The sequence below is a fragment of the Ornithodoros turicata genome, chromosome 3 (genome assembly GCF_037126465.1).
Source record: "Ornithodoros turicata isolate Travis chromosome 3, ASM3712646v1, whole genome shotgun sequence".
Taxonomy (NCBI): Eukaryota; Metazoa; Arthropoda; class Arachnida; order Ixodida; family Argasidae; genus Ornithodoros; species Ornithodoros turicata.
The window spans coordinates 32459292-32481413 of NC_088203.1; the positions used below are offsets into that span (position 1 = coordinate 32459292).

Genomic DNA, 22122 nt, shown 5'->3' on the forward strand with positions numbered 1-22122 from the left:
GCGGTTGATCGACACCGTTTGTTCGAAAGACGTTTGTTCGAACGGAGTTCAAAGCTCGCAGCGTGTTCTTAGCAGCTCTTTTTCTGTAACTTTTGACTCGAGCGTACGGAGCTCGGTGTCCTCAGCTTTTCTGTTTGTTTGTTTCTTGCCTTTTTTTTTTCTTTCAGCTAAAGAGGGTAGATCACTGATTATTTGCGGACCTTTGTCATCCACGAACGGTGTCCGCCCATTTGTTCGAACGTCGTCTGGTCGAACGCCGTTTGATCAAAGCCGTTTGATCGAACGCCGCTTGGTCGAAAGCCGTTTGATCGAGAGCTGCTCGGTCGACGCCGTTTGTTCGAAAGACGTTTGTTCGAATAGGAGTTCAAAGCTCGCAGCGTGTCCTTCGCACCTCTTTTTCTGTAACTCTTGACTCGAGCATACGCAAGCAAGCAATCCGTGTCCTTTGCTTCTTCTTTTTTTCCTTGCTTTTTTTAGCCAAAGAGGGGAGACCTCTGGTTATTTGCAGGCCTTTTTCATTCACGAACAGCACAGCTGAACAGAACAATGCGGAAGAATCCGGCGAACGGTAGGACACATATTGAAGCAAGTGACCTCAGTTTGGGAGCAGCCGATAGTCTATGCTTCTCCTGGGTACCCTTTTCATTGCTGGCGACAAATTTAAAGGGAACCATCTGAAATGGGATAGCCGCATGTGCGCGAAAGCCACTCGAAGTCTGTGGATGCTAAGACGGAAATTTCGTCATGGTCCAAAATAATGATATTAAATTAGCAGCCATATAAAACCTTAGTTCAACCTTGGTTAGAGTATGCACCTGCAGTCTGGGATCCCTACACATGAACGCAATAAAAAAAAAAAAAACAAAGATACGCTCCCCGGTTTATATTGCCTGGGTTTCGAAGGACTTCTTCGGTTCCAACCAAATTTAAATTCACTTGCACACAGGCGCACAGTAAATAACCTAAAACTGTTCCTTCGCCTATGCAATGTCAGTTATTGACTACAAACGTTAGTAATACATTATTAAAATTTGTCCACGTTCGACGCGGATAAATCATTCGAGAACGTCATTTATTTATTTGATTTATTTATTTGTCAAAAATGTTTATTATTTAACAATAGACATCAATTATTATTTGACAAAGTGTTGGGGGATTAAGGGTGAAAGGCATGCATGCCTCTTTAGTCACTATCTGTCAGAGCGGGAAAACCTATCAAGTTGTCGATCGGGAGAGGGTGAACAACCCATGGGATGGACCGCTTTGTGGATGCGAAGAAGTGGGTTAGGATGAGGAATATGTTTATGGGCAAGCATATTACACAGAGTTAAATATTCCTCAGGATAACAGCATTTAGGACTGACGCTTTCTCTTGTTTTCTTCTTTTTTGTTCCATCAACGCTACAGGCGATCCAATAAAAAAATCGATCAAACGGCCGCTGCGGTTTCGATCAAACGTCGTTCAATCAAATGGCTTTCGAGCAAATGTCCCGCCAATAGTCTATTCTTCTTCTGGGCACCCTTTCCATTGCTGGCTACAAATTTAAAGGGAACAATCCGAAATGGGATAGTGATATGTGCACGAAAGGCACTCTGTGAATGCTAAGAAGGAAATTTCGCCATAGTATAAAATAAATATATTATTATAACAGCCATATAAGACCTTAGTTCAACCTTGTTTAGAGTATACACCTGCATTCTGAGATACCTACACATCCACTCCATGAAAAAATAAAGGAAAGATAAAAAGACAAAGTACAAAGATCTGCTCCCCGTCTTATATTGTCTCGGTTTCGAAGGACTTCTTCGGTTACATGTATGTTGGAAGAACCAAATTTAGATTCACTTGCACATAGGCGCAAAGTAAAGAAAGTAAACGAGAAATAAGTAATGGTGATATAGTAAATAAACTAAAACTGTTCTTTCTCCAAACCAATGGTCAGTTAACTACAAACATTAATAATACGTTGTTAAAATTTATCCACGTTCGACGCGAATAAATCATTCAAAAATATCATTTATTTGTTTGATTTATTTATTTATTTGTCAAAAATGCTGATTATTTCACCAAGTGTTGGGGGACTAGGGGTGAAAGGCATGTATGCCACGTTTAGTTACTATCTGTCACAGAGGAAAAAACTATCAAGTTGTCGAACGAGAGAGGGTGAACAACCCAGGCTATCGGATCGCCCTCTGGATGCGAAAAAGTGGATTAGGATGAGGAATGTGTTTGTGGGCAAGCCGATTGCACAGAGTGAAATATTCCTTGGGATAACAGCATTTTGAACTGAAGCTTTCTTTTGTTGTTTTCTTCTTCTACTTTGTTTCATCAACGCTCCAAGCGAACCAATGAAAAAATCGATCAAACGACCGCTACCGTTTCGATCAAACGGTGTTCGATCAAATGGCTTTCGACCAAATGTCCCGCGTTCGATCAAACGGCTTTCGACCAAACGACGTTCGATCAAATGTACCGGAACCGTTTTTTGTACGTCCATATCTCGTACGTAACGTTCTGTTGCCCATACACGAACGTACGGCAGTAATCCCTGCTAAGGTAACTATGATTTATTTTGGCAGTGCGAATTTTAAGAGCGTGGATTCTTAAATGGTTTGTTTCAGCAGATGGATTTTGATGGGTGGAATTTTAGCGTGGATTTTTAATGTATTAATTTTAAGTGTTTACTTCAGCATACATCCCGCTGGTTTAGGTTTTAGGAGAAGAAAATGTGGCGTTAGTGCTGGCGAAAAAGATAGATTAATTAAATTAACAATACCCATTCCGGCTATCTTTTGCGACTACACTGGTACACTGCTACAACCACAAAAAAAAGAAAGAATCAAAGTCGGAGGTAAAGCAGGACGTGCAGTAAAAAATCCCAATTTCAGAAAATTGGAGATATACAGGGTGTCCCGGAAAACGTGTCGTTGAATTATAATTTAAAAAAAACTACACTACCTAGAGTCATGCGGCCAATGACATTTGCTCTTACTGGGTTTTTGCCACCTCCTCACGTGAACGTCGTGTAACGCAAGTTTAATTATGTAAATTTTTGCGAGCCTTAAGTCGGAAATTTGCCAAGTAAATGTCACTTTTTACCCCACCAATGTGAAGAGCGTGTCTAATTTACTGGAATTGATGATAATTGTCAGGGATATTCAGGAGCTATCCCATCAGAAAAAATAGCCGAATATCATGCTCTACGGAGCCCCCACCGAATAGCGCACGATGAATTTTTCAGCGCAATCTTTGTCAGTCCGACGAAAGGAGGTTGGAAACCCAGCCCACCCCGGCATCGCATAAAGAGATAACACAGGCATGGTTTATCACGTCAGACTTTGGCTGGGATAATGCTTTCCCTCTCCCAATTTTAGGAACTGTTACTGTTACTTTTTCTACTATCACTCTGTGGACTGGTATTGGAACCTCTTTCGTCGGACTGTGAGCGATTGCGCTCAAAAGGACATCACGGGTTCTGCTCCGGTGCTCCGAAAAGCATGATATTCGGCTATTTTTCCCGATAGGATAGATCGTGAACATCACTGTCAATTATCACGAATTTTAGTAAATTCAGTACGCTCTGCATGTTGGTGGGGTAAAAAAGTGACATTTACTTGGCAAATTTCTGAGTTCACATCGCAAAAATATACATAATTAAACTTCGGTTACATGACATGCACATCAGGAGGTGGCAAAAACCTAGTAAGAACAAATGCCGTTGACCGCATGATTCTAGCTGGCGTAGTTTTTTTTTTTTTTTTTTTGTTTGTTTAGTTAGAATTCAATGACATGTTTTCTGGGACACCCTGTATGATCCATCATCTCGATAACGAACGTCATGTTCAATCCAGTATTGGACTCCTCTGACATTCATCTTGAGCTCACACGTCGTAAGGAGCGTTGTAGTTGTGTATAACGTTGGTGTGGTGCAGAAATTACGTGACAGAACGCGAATACATAGTTTTGGGACGGCACTGATGCGAGCTGGAGGGTTGTACTCGTTGTGTTGGGCTGTCGTTTTTGTCTTCCGTCATGTCAGTTGAATGATAGTTTTGGTACGCGGGGATTTCAAATGAAAGTGCATTTGCCTCCGCGCGCAAGCTTCTGGCGGATCACGGGCGAAATGACGCACTTAACGGCTGCTATAGAATATTCAGAAGTTGAACTCTGGCCAGAGGGCCTTGGTTCTCCAACCTTAGTGAAGCATTCTGATTTATTTAGATCGCTGTTACCTTGCACTTGGGGAGCCCTGGTAGGCAAGCTGCATCTGCCGTCGGACACAGCTTCGATCTCTAGATGAAAACCCCCTCCCTGCTTGCCGAGCGCATGACGGCACTTCCGACTGGTTCGGTGCACCTCTTGCTAATAGTGGCAAAGTCAGGTAGATGAAGCTTACTGCGGCGAGCCACTTCATATCTGGAAGCGACGAAGTGCAGGTGATGAGTGTGTATAAGTATACTCTCAAAAATGAACTTCAGCACATAGGAAACTCCTTGCAGGCCGTCATTCCGAATCGTGTCATTGCGTTTGCTGATTTCCATAAAATAAAAGGAATGCCCTTTCTGGAACTCCGAACCTTCACAATAATAATAGTAATACGACTTTTATTTATTTTATTTTATTTCGCGTCCAAGAACAGCACAACGCTTTTTAGCGTTGGCGCACGAAAAAAAATAACGAATACGCACAACGCATACACGTACTGTTCCAGTCAAGCATGCAAGGCATACATAAGAAGCTTACTCATTCATAAATAAATGTCATACATTAATGAAGAAAAAAGAAAGTGGAGCGCGTATGGCTGCAAAGAAAATGATGTTCCATCGACATATCAGGGGCACACATGACAAAGTGCATGGTACACAATTTTTCAGTTCCATTTCAATTGCAATTGTTTTATTTCCAAAAACGGAAATGGAAACTCATTGTACAAAGCCGGATGGCTTGACGAGACTCTGGCCCAATATGCTGCGTACATCACTCGATACACTAATTAAACTTTCGACGTTTCGAACATCAATCAATATTCAAGGTTAATACGAGCTACTACAAGCTATCAAACTCTAAAAAAATGACAGTTTTTGTTTCGACAATAACAGTGGGTCTGGTGGAATTTCTGCATACTGATTGAGAGGACAAGCCGACACAAACGTCAAGGATTGCTGACCATAATTCGTCCTGCACCTATAGGCACATGAAACCGCTGACTGCGAAGCTGATATGTAGACGTGCGTCATCTGGGATTGCAGAAATTCAAAAATATTATTTCGAACACATATAGAGTACATCAATATCAATTTATAATTTAAAAACTTTCTTACAGGAATAATTCTGTACCGCTTAAACAAATCTGCAGCTTCTGCCCAACGGCAAGCACGAGCGACCACTTTTAAGGTCCGTTTTTGTAAACCGAATAATTGTTTTATGTTTCCAATAGTTGTCGTACCCCATATCAACAAACAGTAGGTATATCTCGAAGCAAACAACGAATTGTAAATTTGCAATTTTACTTTTTCTGGCAACAAAAAACGGTGTTTGCTTAACATTCCATTTACGGACGCTAATTTCTTGGCAATGTAACCAACATACATATTTCATGTTAGATGTTTATTTATTTATTTATTTATTTATTGTTAATACGTTAAAAGCCCGAGGGCATTACATAACGGAGGTGGGCACACGGTAAGGATACAGAAAAAAATTAAGAGGAAACAGAGTGAAAGATGGAGAAAACAAGACGTACAATATGCTATAAGGTATGTACATATAAACAGAATACACAAGAGTTATACAATACATACAATGCAATATATAAGAGACAATAAAATATACACAAGGATACACAATACAGGTTAGCGCAATGAAATACCTAGTAAGACAGCTACAGATTGCTTAAAATGAACTGGGTCAGTCAGGGTAACACAGTCGCCGGGGAGGTCATTCCAGAGTCGAGATATGCGAGGGATGAAGGATTCGTAATAGTAATTAGTCCTCGAGGAATGAACTACGACTTTGAATGGATGATCGAGACGTTCAGAGACGTACGATGGAGAGTTTAACATTAAAGAGTGTAAAGATGTGTTATGAAATATTTTGTGGAAAAGGGAGAGTCCGGATAAAGAACGACGTAGGCTTAGGGGGGGTAGGGAAAGGGATTGCTTCATTGCCGTGACGCTGGAGTTAGTGCTGTAGTCGTTGAGAATGAAGCGTGCGGCGCGATTCTGGACGCTCTCGATGGAATTTATCAGAGTTGCGTGGTAAGGATCCCAGATGGATGCAGCATATTCCAGTTTAGGTCTTACCAGGGTAGTGTAGGCTAGTTTCTTAACTGATGGGGGTGCTAGCTTTAGACTGCGTTGTAAGAATCCTAACGAACGATTAGCTTTAGATATGATGTAAGCGATATGGTTTGACCAAGTGAGGTTAGTTGTTAAGATAATACCGAGATACTTAAATGAGGAGACGCGCTCAAGGTCACAGGAACCAAGATGATAAGGTACAACGGCTGGTATTCGACGTGTGAACGACATAATTTTGCATTTGTTTGAGTTAACAGGTAAAAGCCAGTTCGAGCACCAGGCTTGCACTTTATCAAGGTCGCTTTGGATGTGGTTATGGTCTGAGACTGCTGTTATTTTCCGGTAGATAATGCAGTCGTCTGCGAAGAGGCGAACAGTCGAAGATAAGCCAATCGGAAGGTCGTTAATGTATATTAAGAAAAGTAGAGGGCCGATAACAGAACCTTGAGGAATGCCGGATGTTACTTCGGTGATGTTAGATGACGTGTTATTGACAACAACAAACTGCGATCTATTTGACAGGAAATTTCGTATCCATTGCAGAACCAATGGATCCAGGTTTAGTCTTGCTAGTTTCATTAATAGGTGGTCATGGGGAACACGGTCGAAAGCTTTCGCGAAGTCAATGAATATGGCATCCACCTGGAATCCCATGTCTAAGGTAGAGAGGATGTCGTTAGTTAAGCCTGCCAGCTGTGTCTCACATGAATAGTCGCGCCTGAAACCATGCTGATAAGGAAAGAAAAAATTATTATCCTCAAGGAAAACAGTGAGATGGGAGATGATTATATGTTCCAGAAACTTGCAGGGTAAGCTAGTGAGGGAAATTGGTCTGTAATTGTATGGGTCCTCCTTGTTGCCAGATTTAAATACTGGAATGACCTTCCCGATTAACCAGTCAGATGGGATTTCGCCGCACGAAAGTGACTGTGATAAGATTAAAGTTAGAAATTCAGCTGCGACATTCTTGGTGTTTTTAAGAAGTTTTGAATTGATGGAATCAAAGCCACATGCGGACGAAAGCTTGCATTTTTCGATGCACTTCAAAACACCGTTGTAATTAATTTCTATGCTAGTCATCTGAGGGAAGTCACACGGTGATGTGGGAAGGATACATGGCGAGCAGGACTCTGTGAAAACAGATGCAAAATAGTTGTTAAGGATATTAGCGCAATCGTTTGGCGAGGCAACTGATCCTGATGCGTCCCGTAAGGATACGGGGGCTTCGCTGCGGGGGAGGATCGTACTCCAGAACTTTTTTGGCTGCGAACTGATCATGTGGGGTAGGGTTGAGGAATAAAAGGATTGTTTAGCGTTTTGAAAAGACAGTTTGAATGCCTTATTGGCGAGATGATAATGCTTCCATGCTGCTGGAGTGTTACGTGTACGGGCTAACCGAAATAGGCGCTTCTTCCTGGCTCTTAGACGTTTCAGAGTGTTGTTGAACCAAGGTGTAAGGGGAGAAGACTTGACCAGGAGCGTAGGAACAAAAACATCCTCAACTTCTTTTAATTTATCCCTGAAAATACGCCAGTTTTCATCTACTGACTTATATGGAAAATTAGCTACAAAATGCTCAAGAAATATGTTAAGTTCTGAAATAATAGCAGCGTAATTGCCTCGATTATAATTTTTTATAGCCTTAGTACGTTTTCCTAGCCGAGGAACAGTTCTTTCGACGGAAAAGGAGATGAACTTGTGGTCACTAGGGCCATCAAATAAAGATAGTGAAGAGACGACATCGGGCGCGTTGGTGACAACAAGATCAAGAATATTGGACGAAGAATTAGTGATTCTTGTAGGGGACGAGACTAACTGTTTCAGGTTAAACATCAGACACATGTTGACAAAGTCACGCTCCTCAGCGGAAAGGTGCAATTGATAGCTATTTTCAGTCCAAATTATTTTAGGGTAATTGAAGTCGCCCATAAGTAATAAATAGTAGGACGGATATGTGGCAGTTAGGTTAGATATGACACACTGAAGATCAGAAGCAAATGAAATCGAATCAGGCGGGCGGTAGCATACGCCTATTAAGAGTCTCAGTGACGTTGAACACAGGGTAGCCCAACACATTTCAAGATTACTATCTAAGTTAACTGCAGAATAAGAGATATTTTCCTTGAACGCTAGGAGCACACCTCCACCACGACGAGACGAACGGTCGTAGCGAACATAAGTGAAACCGGCCGGCAAGAACATATCAGAAACATCAGCGTTTAGCCAAGTCTCGGTGAGAGCAAATATATTTGCGTCACAGTCGTCAATTATTGAGTACAACTCATCACATTTGTTAACAACACTACGGATGTTACCATATAAGAATTTGATTTTACTACTTATCGGTCACGGTTTTGATCTGTTTCCAACATTTGGAGCAGGAACAATTCGGGGCATCGACTTCGATCTTGTGACACGTGCGGTTGAATCGGAGCCTAAGCTAGTTGGCAGGACAGACATATGGTTTCTGTTGACAGGGCGTCTCGTGTTCGAACCGTCATCCCAGACATAAAGCTGATTATCGATGAATAGTTTGTCGAAGACTAGTCGAACCCTATGACCGTGTTCTCTGTCTGTCCTGGCGCTGTCCCATAGTTTCTTCCGGGTAAGTTGAACATGCCGGGAGAAATCTTCGCTGATAGTATACTGTGAATCTTTTAGGCGAGAACAGTTCTTCAAAATGTTTGATTTTTCGCAAAAGTTGTATAACCTCAGAATCGTTGGTCGGGATTTGCCCTCATGTTTTCTCCCGATTCGGTGAATGCGCTCAATGCTGTGGACATCAACATTTAGAATATCTCGAAATATGTTATCCCGCGCAATTCCTAGTAAATCATCCGGGGTCTCTGTACTAGTTTCTTCGATACCGTATATAATAAGGTTGTTCCGTCTAGATCTATTTTCGAGGTCGTCAAGTCTACGAGTTAGTGAGACGAAATTAGATCCTAGAGAGGCAATCTGTGACACACTCTCGGCCACTGATAGTTTCAGGGTTTCTAACTCTGACACTTTCAGTTCAATTGAAGCCACCTTGGCACTAAGATCGTTTAACGATTTTTCAGCGATACATTGGCTGCTTTGAATGGACTGAAGTAGTTTGCGATCTTCTTCTTGGTTAGCGAGGACCTTAGCCAATAGTTCAGCTGTATTGGGACCTGGGTTTGTTTCAATATCTCCAGAAAGCAACAATACCGCCATCAATATATCAGAACAATCACTAATAATTGAAAGAAGTGTGTGTGGGCACGGCAGTACAATCAGGCATAGGTAATTACTTTTCAAGGAATCAACGTTGGCATACGTAATACTGACCTGTAACGCAAGAACAAGGCGTTTGTGAAGCAACATTCCGCAACGGGTGCCGTGCCCAACACTGAAGTCGTCGAGTAGCAGGTGACATTTTATAGGCAGATTGCACGCGACGGGTGAAGAATCCGTAGCCGTAGGCACACGATACGCTGACACGTGCTTGGGAAGATGAGAACGTTGGGACGGATCCAAGGGCAAAAGTTCGTTAGGGTAGTAGTTGGTAGCACCGCAAAAAGACGATAATAAGGCAGTATCCAGAACGTGCGAAAACGGGCAAATTCCGAAAATGGACACCTGTAACGCAAGAACAAGGCGTTTGTGAAGCAACATTCCGCAACGGGTGCCGTGCCCAACACTGAAGTCGTCGAGTAGCAGGTGACATTTTATAGGCAGATTGCACGCGACGGGTGAAGAATCCGTAGCCGTAGGCACACGATACGCTGACACGTGCTTGGGAAGATGAGAACGTTGGGACGGATCCAAGGGCAAAAGTTCGTTAGGGTAGTAGTTGGTAGCACCGCAAAAAGACGATAATAAGGCAGTATCCAGAACGTGCAAAAACGGGCAAATTCCGAAAATGGACACCTGTAACGCAAGAACAAGGCGTTTGTGAAGCAACATTCCGCAACGGGTGCCGTGCCCAACACTGAAGTCGTCGAGTAGCAGGTGACATTTTATAGGCAGGTTGCACGCGACGGGTGAAGAATCCGTAGCCGTAGGCACACGATACGCTGACACGTGCTTGGGAAGATGAGAACGTTGGGACGGATCCAAGGGCAAAAGTTCGTTAGGGTAGTAGTTGGTAGCACCGCAAAAAGACGATAATAAGGCAGTATCCAGAACGTGCAAAAACGGGCAAATTCCGAAAATGGACACCTGTAACGCAAGAACAAGGCGTTTGTGAAGCAACATTCCGCAACGGGTGCCGTGCCCAACACTTCAATTCCGTGCCCAACACATGTTCTTCAAATATCACACCTAATGTTTTGAAAGCGGACACTAAATCAAGTTTTTGATTGACATAAGACAGTGTAAAGTTCCGAGAGATAGCCTTGCCTCTTGGACGAAAGAGCATCGTTTTAGTTTTTGTCATACTGATACTTCGGGAATTGCTGTCTGACCACACTTTTAACTTCTGTAAGGTGTCATTTGCAGAGGTCTCAATTTCTGCAGCCGATGATCCAGAGAAAAGTAACGTAGTATCGTCCGCGTGAACTACAAAATTTACGCAGACGATACTACGTCTACTAGAAACTTTAATCTGTCTGTACCGCTATACGGTGGGGCAACATTTATGATATATATGTATATTAAAAAGTAATGGTCCTAGAATACTGCCCTGTGGAACTCCTGATTCTATATACGCAAAGTCAGGTGCAATATTGCCTATAACTACAGCCTGTTTTCTGGACGATAGATAAGACCTTATTAAATGAAGCGCGACGCCACGAATTCTCCAATTTATCAGTAAGTATATTATGATTTATACACTCAAACTCTTTGCGGAAATCAATAAACACCGCTAACGTTAAGTTTTTTTCTTCAAAGTTTCGTATAATTATTTCTTTTTGCTTCAACATCGCGGCTTCTGTCGATCTATTATTGAAGAGTGATATTAAACTGTAGGAGCAACTTATTTATTTACACATGGTAACGTGACTGTCGCGCACGAGACTGCACTTCTTCTGGTTACGAAAATATAAGCATGGTACAGGAACATATATACAGTTGACGGGGGATTTTTTTCATGAGAGGGTAACAGGGTGATGGAAAGGATGCAAATACAGGTAAAAATGAAAAGAACACAGATACAAACGCAGGGGTATCAGAAGCGCAACATAACGCGAGTCCAAGGGATTACACAGGAAACGAGAACGCATGTAGGTGACGTTCCACGAATTAGGGATAAAAAGGGGGTTATGGCGACGGAATGAGGACACAGGTGCGGAGTACAAAGGTGACCAGTGGACCGTGAGAACGTGAAGACAGAGGTGGGGGGTCTCAGGAGAGAGTCAAACGAAGAGAATATGGAAAGAAAAATGGAGAGTTGTTTTACAGTTTGTGTGTGTGTGTTTATCATTATTTTATTTTATTTTATGCGAGAAATGATATTTGCTGGTTAAATAAATAATTGTAGTGGGCCTGCGTGGATGTTCAAACCGTAAGGCTTCAGAGACTGGAATTTTGCGATTAAAAAGGATTCGCGATTTTTGCGCTTCATGTCGGTGTTATAACCCGATTCAAGGATAACGATTTTGAGGTCTGTACCCAAAGCGTGTCCAGGAAGATTAAAATGTGTAGAAACGGGTGTAGGATGGTTATTCACAATATCGGATTTATGGCCGTAAAACCTTTCCCTCATGGTGTTCGAGGTTTCTCCGATGTACTCAATACAGCATTTAGTGCACATAATAAGGTAACATATGTTAAAAGAGTTGCAGTGCAATCCCTGTGAGAATCCGAAAGTAAAAGAATTTGAGGTGATTGAGATAAATGTACACGAGCTAATGAAATGTGACATGTTTGGCAGCGTTTGTTACCACAAGGGGAACACCCAGGATTTGGTCGGGATAGACGGGATGAAACTAGTAAGTTATGAATGGTACGTGATCAGCGGAATATGATATTGGGAGGAGCATGAAAGATTATTTCGAGTCTTTCGTCGCTGTGAAGTATGTTGAGATGGCGGGTGAAGATGGATCCTGCGCCACTCAGTGCTTTGTTATAGCCGGTAACGAAGGATAAGGGATTTTGTTGCTGCCGCGGTTCATGTGAAAGTAATTTATCCCGATCTAGAGATTTGCACGTGGAGAGAGCATCGTTTATAGGGTTCGAAGGGTAATTTCGTTTTCTAAAATCGTTCGACATTTCTTCAGCGCATGCCTCAAAATCTTCTGGGCTAGAGCATATCCGTTTTAGACGTGTGAATTGACCAAAGCGGATGTTCCTTTTCTGAGTATTAGGATGGTAGCTGTGAAAATGAATGTAGTGGTGTTTGTCAGTGGGTTTCTTGTATAGAGTCATGACCAGCTTACCAGACTGTATAGAGATAGCCACGTCTAGAAAATTCACTGATGCTTGAGAAAGGTTACACGTGAACTTGATGGCCTGATATATAGAATTAAAATGGTAAAAAAATGTTAATGTTAAAATGCTCAAATGCTAAATTAGCATTTAAACTCCGTACATCAGGCCATCAAGTTCACGTGTAACCTTTCTCAAGTATCAGTGAATTTTCTAGACGTGGCTATCTCTATACAGTCTGTCACGAGTCTATACAAGAAACCCACTGACAAACGCCAGTACCTTCATTTTGACAGCTACCATCCAAATACTCAGAAAAGGAACATCCCCTTTGGTCAATTCACACGTCCAAAACGGGAACCGGAAAAAAATGTTCCCGGAAAAAATGTCCCAGGAAGAAATGTCCTCGGAAAAAATGTCCCCCGGAAAAAATGTCCCCTCGAGAAACATCGACTTTTGCTACGCGTGTAATTTTTGCGAAGTCCCCGGTTGCGATATTGCAGGTCTTGAAGTCCTCGGGCTAAAAATAAATACTAAAATTCCTAACCACTTACTAAGTGTTTTTACTTGGAAAGCTCGACCTACTTTCACTTACGATTTCTCGTAGCGAATACACTACAATCAATTGTCACGTTCGTTGATACAACTTGCACACTTGGCTGGGATATTCTTATTTTGTTTCTTTCTTCTTATACTAAGACGCATATCCTGCGTGACGTCGTACTGACTGATGTGCAATCAGAACGCCGGGATTTTGAGACTAGATTTTAGGCCTGATGACACAGCTATCCTTTCAGGTTTGAGGGAATTAACGTCTCCCTAGTATTTTTCTTCATCAACATCAACATCAACATACAAGCGGGACGTACTTTTATCTGTACCAGCTCGCGTGGAGTAGCGGTTTGGATGATCGCCTTTCACGTCGAGACTGGTAGGTGACACGGGTTCAAATCGTGTCACCACGTGTGCTCTCTGAGGTTTTCCCTGGGTTTTCCGTCGGACTTTCCTGACGAATATCGGCACACTTATCCCTAAAGTCGGCCCAGGACGCATACTAACCCCCTGTCACCCTCCTTCCTGGTGTCCTCTGTCCACGCCTGTACACCGCGTACAGCAATAGTTGCTTCGCGGCGCTAACACGGAAAAACATTTTCTCTGCTAATTAGCACAAGCGTGAAGTGTCACACAAAGTAGTACGCCGTCCAGTTTAAACAAATCAGGCGAGAAGATGCCATTCGGAATGGCCAGGAGCATGTCAAGTTCTGTTTTAGAAGTGCGCAGATCGACGTGCGGGGTGATGTGTAAAAAGGAAAATAAAATGCGTGGGGCAACGCAACAAAATTGACAGGCAGAAATGTATTTCAATATGTCTAGCGGTGTCACATCTCGGGAGCCCCATGACTGTACAGGCCGCTTTGTTGCAAGACACAACGAAGTAAATTCACCAAAACTGACCCACACCGACTCCCTCGGCAAAGAAATGCTATGTGTGAGTCATTTTAAAATGGAATTGAATACGAATAAATTAAGCTACTCGTTTAATAACCGTAATTGGGTACATACAACATATATTGGAATACAAACATGTACGGTATATGTATGCCTAAGTATAGCGCTTACTCTTTTTTTCCTACATGTGCCGGGGGGGTATATGTTTATTCACACAAAAAGGAGATGCCGGCCTTGCATGTGCAGCTTCGGGACTATTCAAATATACTCGGTTTAGTAGAAGCATCAATTCGATTTGGAACTGGAACGTTGAATTCGATATTTGATTCGGAAATGGATTAGTATATACGATTACTCGCTTTGGTGCTCAAAAATCCAAACGTTCACACCGTCCTAGTAAATATTCAACGTCCGAAGTCAACCAGTCCACGCCTACCAAAAGTGAATTTTCCTCAGGGGACATTTTTTTCCGGGGACATTTCTTCCAGGGAACATTTTTTCCGGGAACAATTTTTCCGGGGGCATTTTTTCCGGGGACATTTCTTCCTGGACCCGTCTAAAACGGATATGCTCTAACCCAGAAGACTTTGAGGCATGCGCTTAAGAAATGTCGAACCTTCCTGGACACGCTTTGGGTACAGACCTCAAAATCGTTATCCTTGAATCGGGTTATAACAGCGACATGAAGCGCAAAAATCGCGAATTTTTTTTAATCGCAAAATTCCAGTCTCTGAAGTCTCACGGTTTGAACATCCACGCAGGCCCACTACACTTATTTAACCCGCAAATATCATTTCTCGCATAAAATAAAATAAAATAATGATAAACACAGACACACACACAAACTGTAAAACAACTCTCCATTTTTCTTTCCACATTCTCTTCGTGTGACTCTCTCCTGAGACCCCCCACCTCTGTCTTCACGTTCTCACGGTCCACTGCTCACCTTTGTACTCCGCACCTGTGCCCTCATTCCGTCGCCATAACCCCCATTTGATCCCTAATTCCTGGAACGTCACCTACACTCTAAGAAAAAACGTTTTTTTTTTTACCTTTTGGGGTAGAAGTGCGTTGTCCAGAAGATTGCGGCTGCAATCTTCAGCGAGTGAGACGAGATAACGGATACGAAACGGAACGATGGTTAGGTGGGAGCATTTCATGTGGTGAAGTACACCCTAGTGCGATTGTTTCAGACTCGAATCGATATTCTTATGCTCTGTCGGCGCACTCCGAGCACTCCGCCAGTTCTCCGTGCTCCGAATTCAGTGTCGGAACGAACGACAGTCGATTGGTGCGAGAAATATATGGCATGATGCATTTCCTTTTGAGCGTGTCGTGGAACCGGGCACAAGTGTCCGGAGGGAGCTTACTCTTAAAACAAAACAGAACTTGACCTCACAGCACCCTGAAGGCCAACAATTGCACAGAATGATTCCTTTATCCATCCTGATTTCTGAAAAGCACGGAGCGTACGCCTTTTTGTGACACTTAATATTCCTGCATAAGTGTCACAAAAAGACGTACGCCTCCCGTTTTCGACAAGGCACAACGATGTCATTCGGGATGATGGACGGCTAGGAGCGTGCTGTGCGGTGAAGTTCACCAGGATTGTTTTATTTGTTTATAGCGAGGGCAAGATTTCCACGCCATATGCATGTACTCTTGTTCATTGAAACTGGTCCCGTGGCATCCCTTACAAATCTCATTCGCCTATACGTTTCTTTCGCTGCTGTTGTGACTAAATGTCATCAAATGGGCGTTGTGCAAATCCACCGCAGGTGTATCCTTCTTCTTTGAATTCCACGAGACATAGAAATAATAACGAGATAGGCTAGCAGAAAAGGTTGGAGAGAGAGCAAAGGATACGTAAGGGGGCAATGGCTCCTTCCAACGTAGAAGTTCGCGAGCAACCATGGTCGATGAAGCGGGTGTTTCACGAAGCCCCGGCTGAATAATTCGTAATCAGGTGGCGCCGTGGAAGAACTTTTTTTTATAAAGATCCTAGAGATATTGGCCAAGCACTGAGCAGTGAATGGCTCATTTGCATACGCTCATTCATTAATTCAAAATACGCTTTCGAAACCTCTATTTCACGTATCGGGACTATCAGTGAAACAGAACATTAAACACAGAAAAAAAAAGCTTGGACATGAAATGATTTTTTCCGGGTAATTAATTGGTTTCGGTTTACATGTTTCATGCGCTCTGGCTCAACTATCCGATACTAGATTGCCTGTTGATCCGCTCGGTTCGCACGCAAAGGTGCAGGAAGATACGGAAAAGCCACCAGTGAACTTTCGCCCTCCCTTCTCCTTCTCTATCTGAAGGGCTGCGCGTGCACGTTGTATCACTGTGTGGGTGTGCAGTATCCCATTATGACGATGGTTACAAGCGTTTGAAGCGAACCAACACCACCTGGATAGAGGAGGCCTCTCCATAGCTCATTGACGTCACCACATCTCGTCCGAAGGGAATACAACATGACGTCCGCTTGTTGTATGGTTGCTTTCGGCAGAGATGCTATTTCGAAGACGAATTCATCCGTTTTTTCGATGTGAAACAGCGGGCCAGCGTGTACGTTTTGATGAATGAGACTCTACTGCGCAGCATTTGTGCTCATAACGTACGGAATAGTTACGTACCCAGCGGCAAGCCGAGTCACTTACAGCTTCTTTTGTTACGAGTATACGAAAGCACGAACGAAGGCGAGATGAACAGCTTTAGTACTCGTTTAACTCGTGTAGCTTTTAATACTTCATCCACAGCAGTTGTAGAACGGTCTGTCAGCAACATACTCCGAAATACGTGCAAAAGTTGTACTTTAGGGCGTACAATACGTCTTATTCATAAGTGCTGCCATCTCGTGGCGGCGGCTGGCGGAGGCGGCATGTTTGGGTATTCGGGCGGTCGTGCTATGTGCGACGTCCTGTAGCGGAACCAGCTGAAGAATGGGCATCCTTGAGATTCAAGCTTTTTAGTATGGCAGGCGAGCAGGAAGAATGCACAGCCGAGCTCACGAAGCTGAGGTTTGTTTCGGAAAACTTCGTCATATTGTCTTCTACAAAGAGCAAAAAGCGAACACGCTCGGCGCGTAGCTGCAACTTTGTGACTGAATCTCACGTCCTGTTGTGCGCTCTTCGGACTCTGTCGCTTTTGTTCATATGGATACTCAGCTACAAGCCCGAAGTCTACAGCAGGGTATTGTGATGCAGTGTCTTATGCGGTTATGTAGCGGGTCCCTCTGTGTGCGTTTGTGGCGCGTTGAGTGCCCCCCCCCCCCCGATGGAATTACTAGAGGACTCTCTGCTTAGCTGCTGGGTCTGTTCAGTAACTGAAATAAAGAATTTGAGCACCTGCGACACATTTTGTGTAACTTGAGTGAAATATCAGATGTACTTTCATGCCCGCACCTGTAACTGTTTGGTGCCAGACACCGAACAAAAGGTAAACTGATACATGCTTTTAGAGATGGTAGTCATGTGGGGCTGACTGTTCACACATGGAAAGAGAGAGAGCCCATTTCTTGCAGACACAGAAAATCAGACTTTCTGTGATGATTTGACGATTTCCTCGCATGTTATGTTGCTTTTCTTTATGATGTAAAGGCAACAGCACACCAGGAGCACGTTATCGGTTTGATACACAACTCCTTTTTAAATGTAATTATAACAACACTGGCCCAAACGGACATGCACCACTAAGAGTTACAGTGCACAAAAGCGAATTTTCCCAATTAGTTTCTAAATGCTGGTCTTGCAGTACGCTTCCACCAAAAATTCAACACTCCTGCACATAAATGAAATCCTCTGTGGCTCGCGTGTAGCATAGACCTACTTCTGAAAGAAACTGCCGTCCCGTGACACGACAAACAACCGCAATCTAAGCATGTTCTGACCGTGAACGTGTCACATGCATTTTAAATTATTTTAAAGGCAATATTAGCGAGCAGAAGGTTCACCTTGTTGGTATTGAAACCAATATTGCTCTTTTTTTTGTGTGTGTGTGTGCACAGTGGCACGGATAACTAATGGGGCGTTGCCGATCAACCTCCCGGGATGCCGCGTTGTTGGTGATAGGCGATGTGGCGAAAACCGAAACCACTGGCAGCTATACTCAAACGTTGCGCGTAAACGTAGTCTACGTTTCCGCACATAGATGGCGCGCACTTATGCATGCATAAGACATATTGAAAGTGCATCTGTTTTTTCATGCAACAGTGTCTATGTTATCGACGGCACCAGTACAGCATTCTGATCCAATGGCATGATTACCACTTGCCTTGTGGAGTTATATCTTTTGTCACTGAGAAGTTGCTTGCTGCTTATCCCTGCACAACTGATATTCCGCAGCTTGGTGAGTTGCTGAACAGCTAGCACGTGTTGGAGCAAAAATTTCCGAATATCTCTAGAATTGAACACCTATTACTATATTCTTCTTCCTCCACACTGTATTGAGCAATGACGCTGAATGCCCCTTTTTGATTATTCTAGAAGAGACTTTTTTTTTTTTTTGCTCATGCGAACTTGTCGAGTTACTGATGCATAAAGAACAGCATTGACAACAAATGTACGTGTTTCGGCTGGGTTAGCTTGGTTTCTCTCATGCGCATAGTAATTATACAGTGCACTAAATGATGCTTCCTCGACCTTGATTTCCTTAACAGTGTCACTGAAAGTTGGTTCTAAGAAACACCTTGCAGCGTTCTTTTGTTTGAGCCAGTTGTTGTAGTTTAACGATAAAATGGCATATAGATACAGGATAGCTGGTGGACGAACCCCATAATGAAGGGCCTGAGCAATGGGCAGGAGACAGGAGATGTGTTGTTTTCTCTGTCTCCTGCCGATTGCTCAGGCACCTCATTAAGAGTTATGCACTTGTTGCAGGTACATTTTAGGAGGTGAATTGGGTCAACAATGTAAAGAATGCGTTGGATTTCCATTGTGTCACATTTGCTTTGCCACCGTCATGCAGCTGGCATGTCTTGATATAGTCTTCACATAACAGCCTATCAATAGGACATTGTAACGATGTCTGTGGGGAATCATCACTTCGAACACGTATTCATATTATATTTTTTAGTTATGACGGCTGCACAGAATGTGGAGTACTTAGGTGAGAGAACCACATTCAGGAGCTGCTGAAATGATGCACCCCTCTTTTCCTTTCCTTGTTCATTTGCCTTCATTGACTCCATCACAAGGTGCAAAGCATTTGCTTCAGTACTCGCTTTTTTGTTATTTCTTCCAGGTGCCTCTTGTAATGTGCTTGCAGTAGCCAAATAACTGGGGCGGGCGGTGAACATATACATGGCACACCACCGAGAGTCAGCCTTGGGACCTTCACACCACGACTTCCTTCCCTGTCTATGCGGTCAACTTGGCTTGATGTTTCCGTGATTGGTTCTGTCTTAAAATTAAGCTCGCAAACCTATGTAGAAATGTTGAATTTTTAGAACTAAGGCCTTGTATGCAGTGCTGCACGTCATGAACTAAATATGTATTAATGTATGTTTGCATCTCCTTATATATTATTATAATTCGGGGTTTCACTTCGCGAGACAACTGTGATCATGAGCCACACCACAGTGGTCGGGTGTGTGGTTTAATTTCGCCCGCATGAGGGTTCTTTTAACGTGCGCCGAAATCTCGACACACGGCACACTACATTTAACGTCCCTCGCGGAAGACGGCGTGTCTGAGCAACTTTTACCCTTCGACCAAGTTGCCACCGCCTCGGCCGGGTTTGAACCCGCGATTGGGATCAGCATGCGGATGTGCGGCCGACTGCTTTATTCTATTGGCAAGGTCCAGTGACAGTTGAACAAAAAAGAAAATCTCGTCAACACAGTTGGTAGCTTCTATTATTACTTTAGTCCTTGAGGTCTCTCAATGATTAAAATTCCCCCGTTTCGGACAGGTGTCATAATGGACCATTTCCATGTACGCGTCGCTCCTGGCGGTGAGAGACGACATGATGAGAAAACGACGAAGCAATGTTGCCAAATTAACACCACGTGGGCGTAGCTGGCATTTTTTGAGGATATAGCAGGATCACATTTGTCTTGAATGGTATAGCCTGCTCCAGTGGAAGCACACAACCCGTGATACACCCCAAAAATGAAAACTTGTTAAGACATATTCATAACACGCCATGTCTTCATGCCAACTATCATGGCGACGCTGGTGGTGGTGGTGGTAGTAACGTAATTGGGAAAAGAAAACGAGGTTTGCCTGCTCGGACATGGCGACGCTCGTGCAGTTCGACGCAACATATCACAGGCATTGCGAGAAGCTTTAAAGCGCATGCGCCGACACCGGCAAAGAGAAAGATGTTGAGGACAGAGAGCGTAGCACGTGAGTTCCTCGTCGGCAATCATGCGCCCAACGGCGCGGATGCGAAACTTCCGCTTCTTTCGGTGATGCTTTTAGGGTGGGAAGCGGAAGAGCCATACACCGACATTTATGCCTTTCATGTTTCGACATTTGACACATTTGCTAGAATTGCTAGATGTGCTAGAAAAAGCTTCGCCGATTCGCATCACAGCCTACAGCATGTTTTCATGTCACCAAACATGGCGGCGACCGCCAGGCGTGGCTGAGCATGCGCATACGCGTACCCAGAAATGGTCAACTGCCCTGGTATCCAGGCTCGTCGATCATGCATGCTACAACGCTAAAAAAGCTCATTCGGTCCTAAAATAATCACGCACAAGATGGGATGCGGGCATCTAGCAATGTAAAATCTCGCACCGTCGGTAGGAGCCGACGAAGCAACCGAGCGAGATTGTGTGACATCACGGCGCGGGAGAGCGAAGCATGGGGTCGAACTTCTCTTATCTGGTTGGTGGTGACCGAACTCGATAGAATGATTACGCGTACGACCGTTGGGTCATTTGGCACCGCACATATGCGGAGGCAATGTGTATTATAATTTAGATTTATTGCTTGCAACTGCAACAACACTGATCAGGAGCGAAAGTAAGAGAGAGAGAAAGACAATAACTAATTCCTACTTCTCGCATGGTGCGTGCAGCAAATACCTAATGTAAACAGCAAAAACAAAGATAGATAACGATACAACAGCTTCCCGCACTTCAGCGAAGAAAGTACGTCTCATTCCGATGCTAAAATATTTGTTCAGGTTTTGCTCTGGTATAGAATACTGTAAGGGAGCGCTGTAAGTACTCAGGTAGAACTTGTCTCTACGGACCCTCGAGATATTTAGAAATAAAGAAACAAATAATGCACTAAATCGTAGTCATGACCATGCAGGGCGATTCCAATACATCAACAGAGGCGAATATAGGTACAATATAATACTCACCCATATTGCTTTCTGGCGATATATGAACAGAGACGCTTGAAACATGGAAAAATAAAACGCCCACCAGCAGCTCAAACAACAGTGATGTGAACGCAGTCTGTATGGCCAATTTTAACAACGGAAACTCTCCAATGACACGTGAGACGGTTTCCTGTCTTTTCAAAAACTCGTCCCATATATTTAACGCGCCAGACTGACTTGTTCCTCTGGAAACAAACGAAACTTTCGACAGGCCAGGAGTCCTTCGCCTTGTTATTTGTGCGTCACGGGCATACCCATCAAGCTGAGAACGTCAAAGAATTGCAGGATGTTGGCACTCTGACCTCAAAATGAGTGACTGTCGCCTACTATAACTGTGACAATGCGAATAGAGGCAGAGGTTGTTGTCAACTTGTGTGTATGTTATTTACAGTATACCAGGTGTTTCCCGAAAAGCTCGCAGGGCTGACGCTATCAAATAACTCGTGATCATGATCACCATGATCATCCGCAACAGTTACACGATCACAATGCGCTTGATGTAACGCGTAAACGAACTGTTACTCGTAAATAGGCATAAACAGTTAACGCTTATGACGGTTTTATGTGTACTGTGTCAGCGGAGTGCTCTCAGATTTCTGCCGCGATACGAAGTAGTCACACCCTATTTAATAAATATCTGTGCACAAACATTACCGCGTACAGTGCACAGAAAGAACAGATTTGAATATTAATGTA

At 43.4% G+C, this 22122-nt stretch overlaps 1 protein-coding gene and 1 long non-coding RNA gene across 2 annotated transcripts in view; one reads left to right on the forward strand and one right to left on the reverse strand.

Annotated features, from left to right (window-relative positions):
- LOC135390162 (uncharacterized) overlaps positions 1-9667 on the reverse strand; it is a 38579-nt gene extending 28912 nt beyond the window's left edge. Inside the window, exons 1-2 of the long non-coding RNA XR_010421741.1 lie at positions 9613-9667; positions 4234-4417 (exon numbers count right to left, since the gene is read on the reverse strand). This is a non-coding gene — a long non-coding RNA (uncharacterized LOC135390162). The remainder of the gene's footprint in view (positions 1-4233; positions 4418-9612) is intronic.
- Positions 1-19589, forward strand: part of LOC135389272 (zinc finger BED domain-containing protein 4-like) — a 71434-nt gene extending 51845 nt beyond the window's left edge. Inside the window, exon 5 of the mRNA XM_064619336.1 lies at positions 19330-19589. Within this exon, the coding sequence (XP_064475406.1) occupies positions 19330-19356 (27 nt within the window). The 3' untranslated portion in view covers positions 19357-19589. The remainder of the gene's footprint in view (positions 1-19329) is intronic.
- Positions 19590-22122: the final 2533 nt, after the last annotated feature.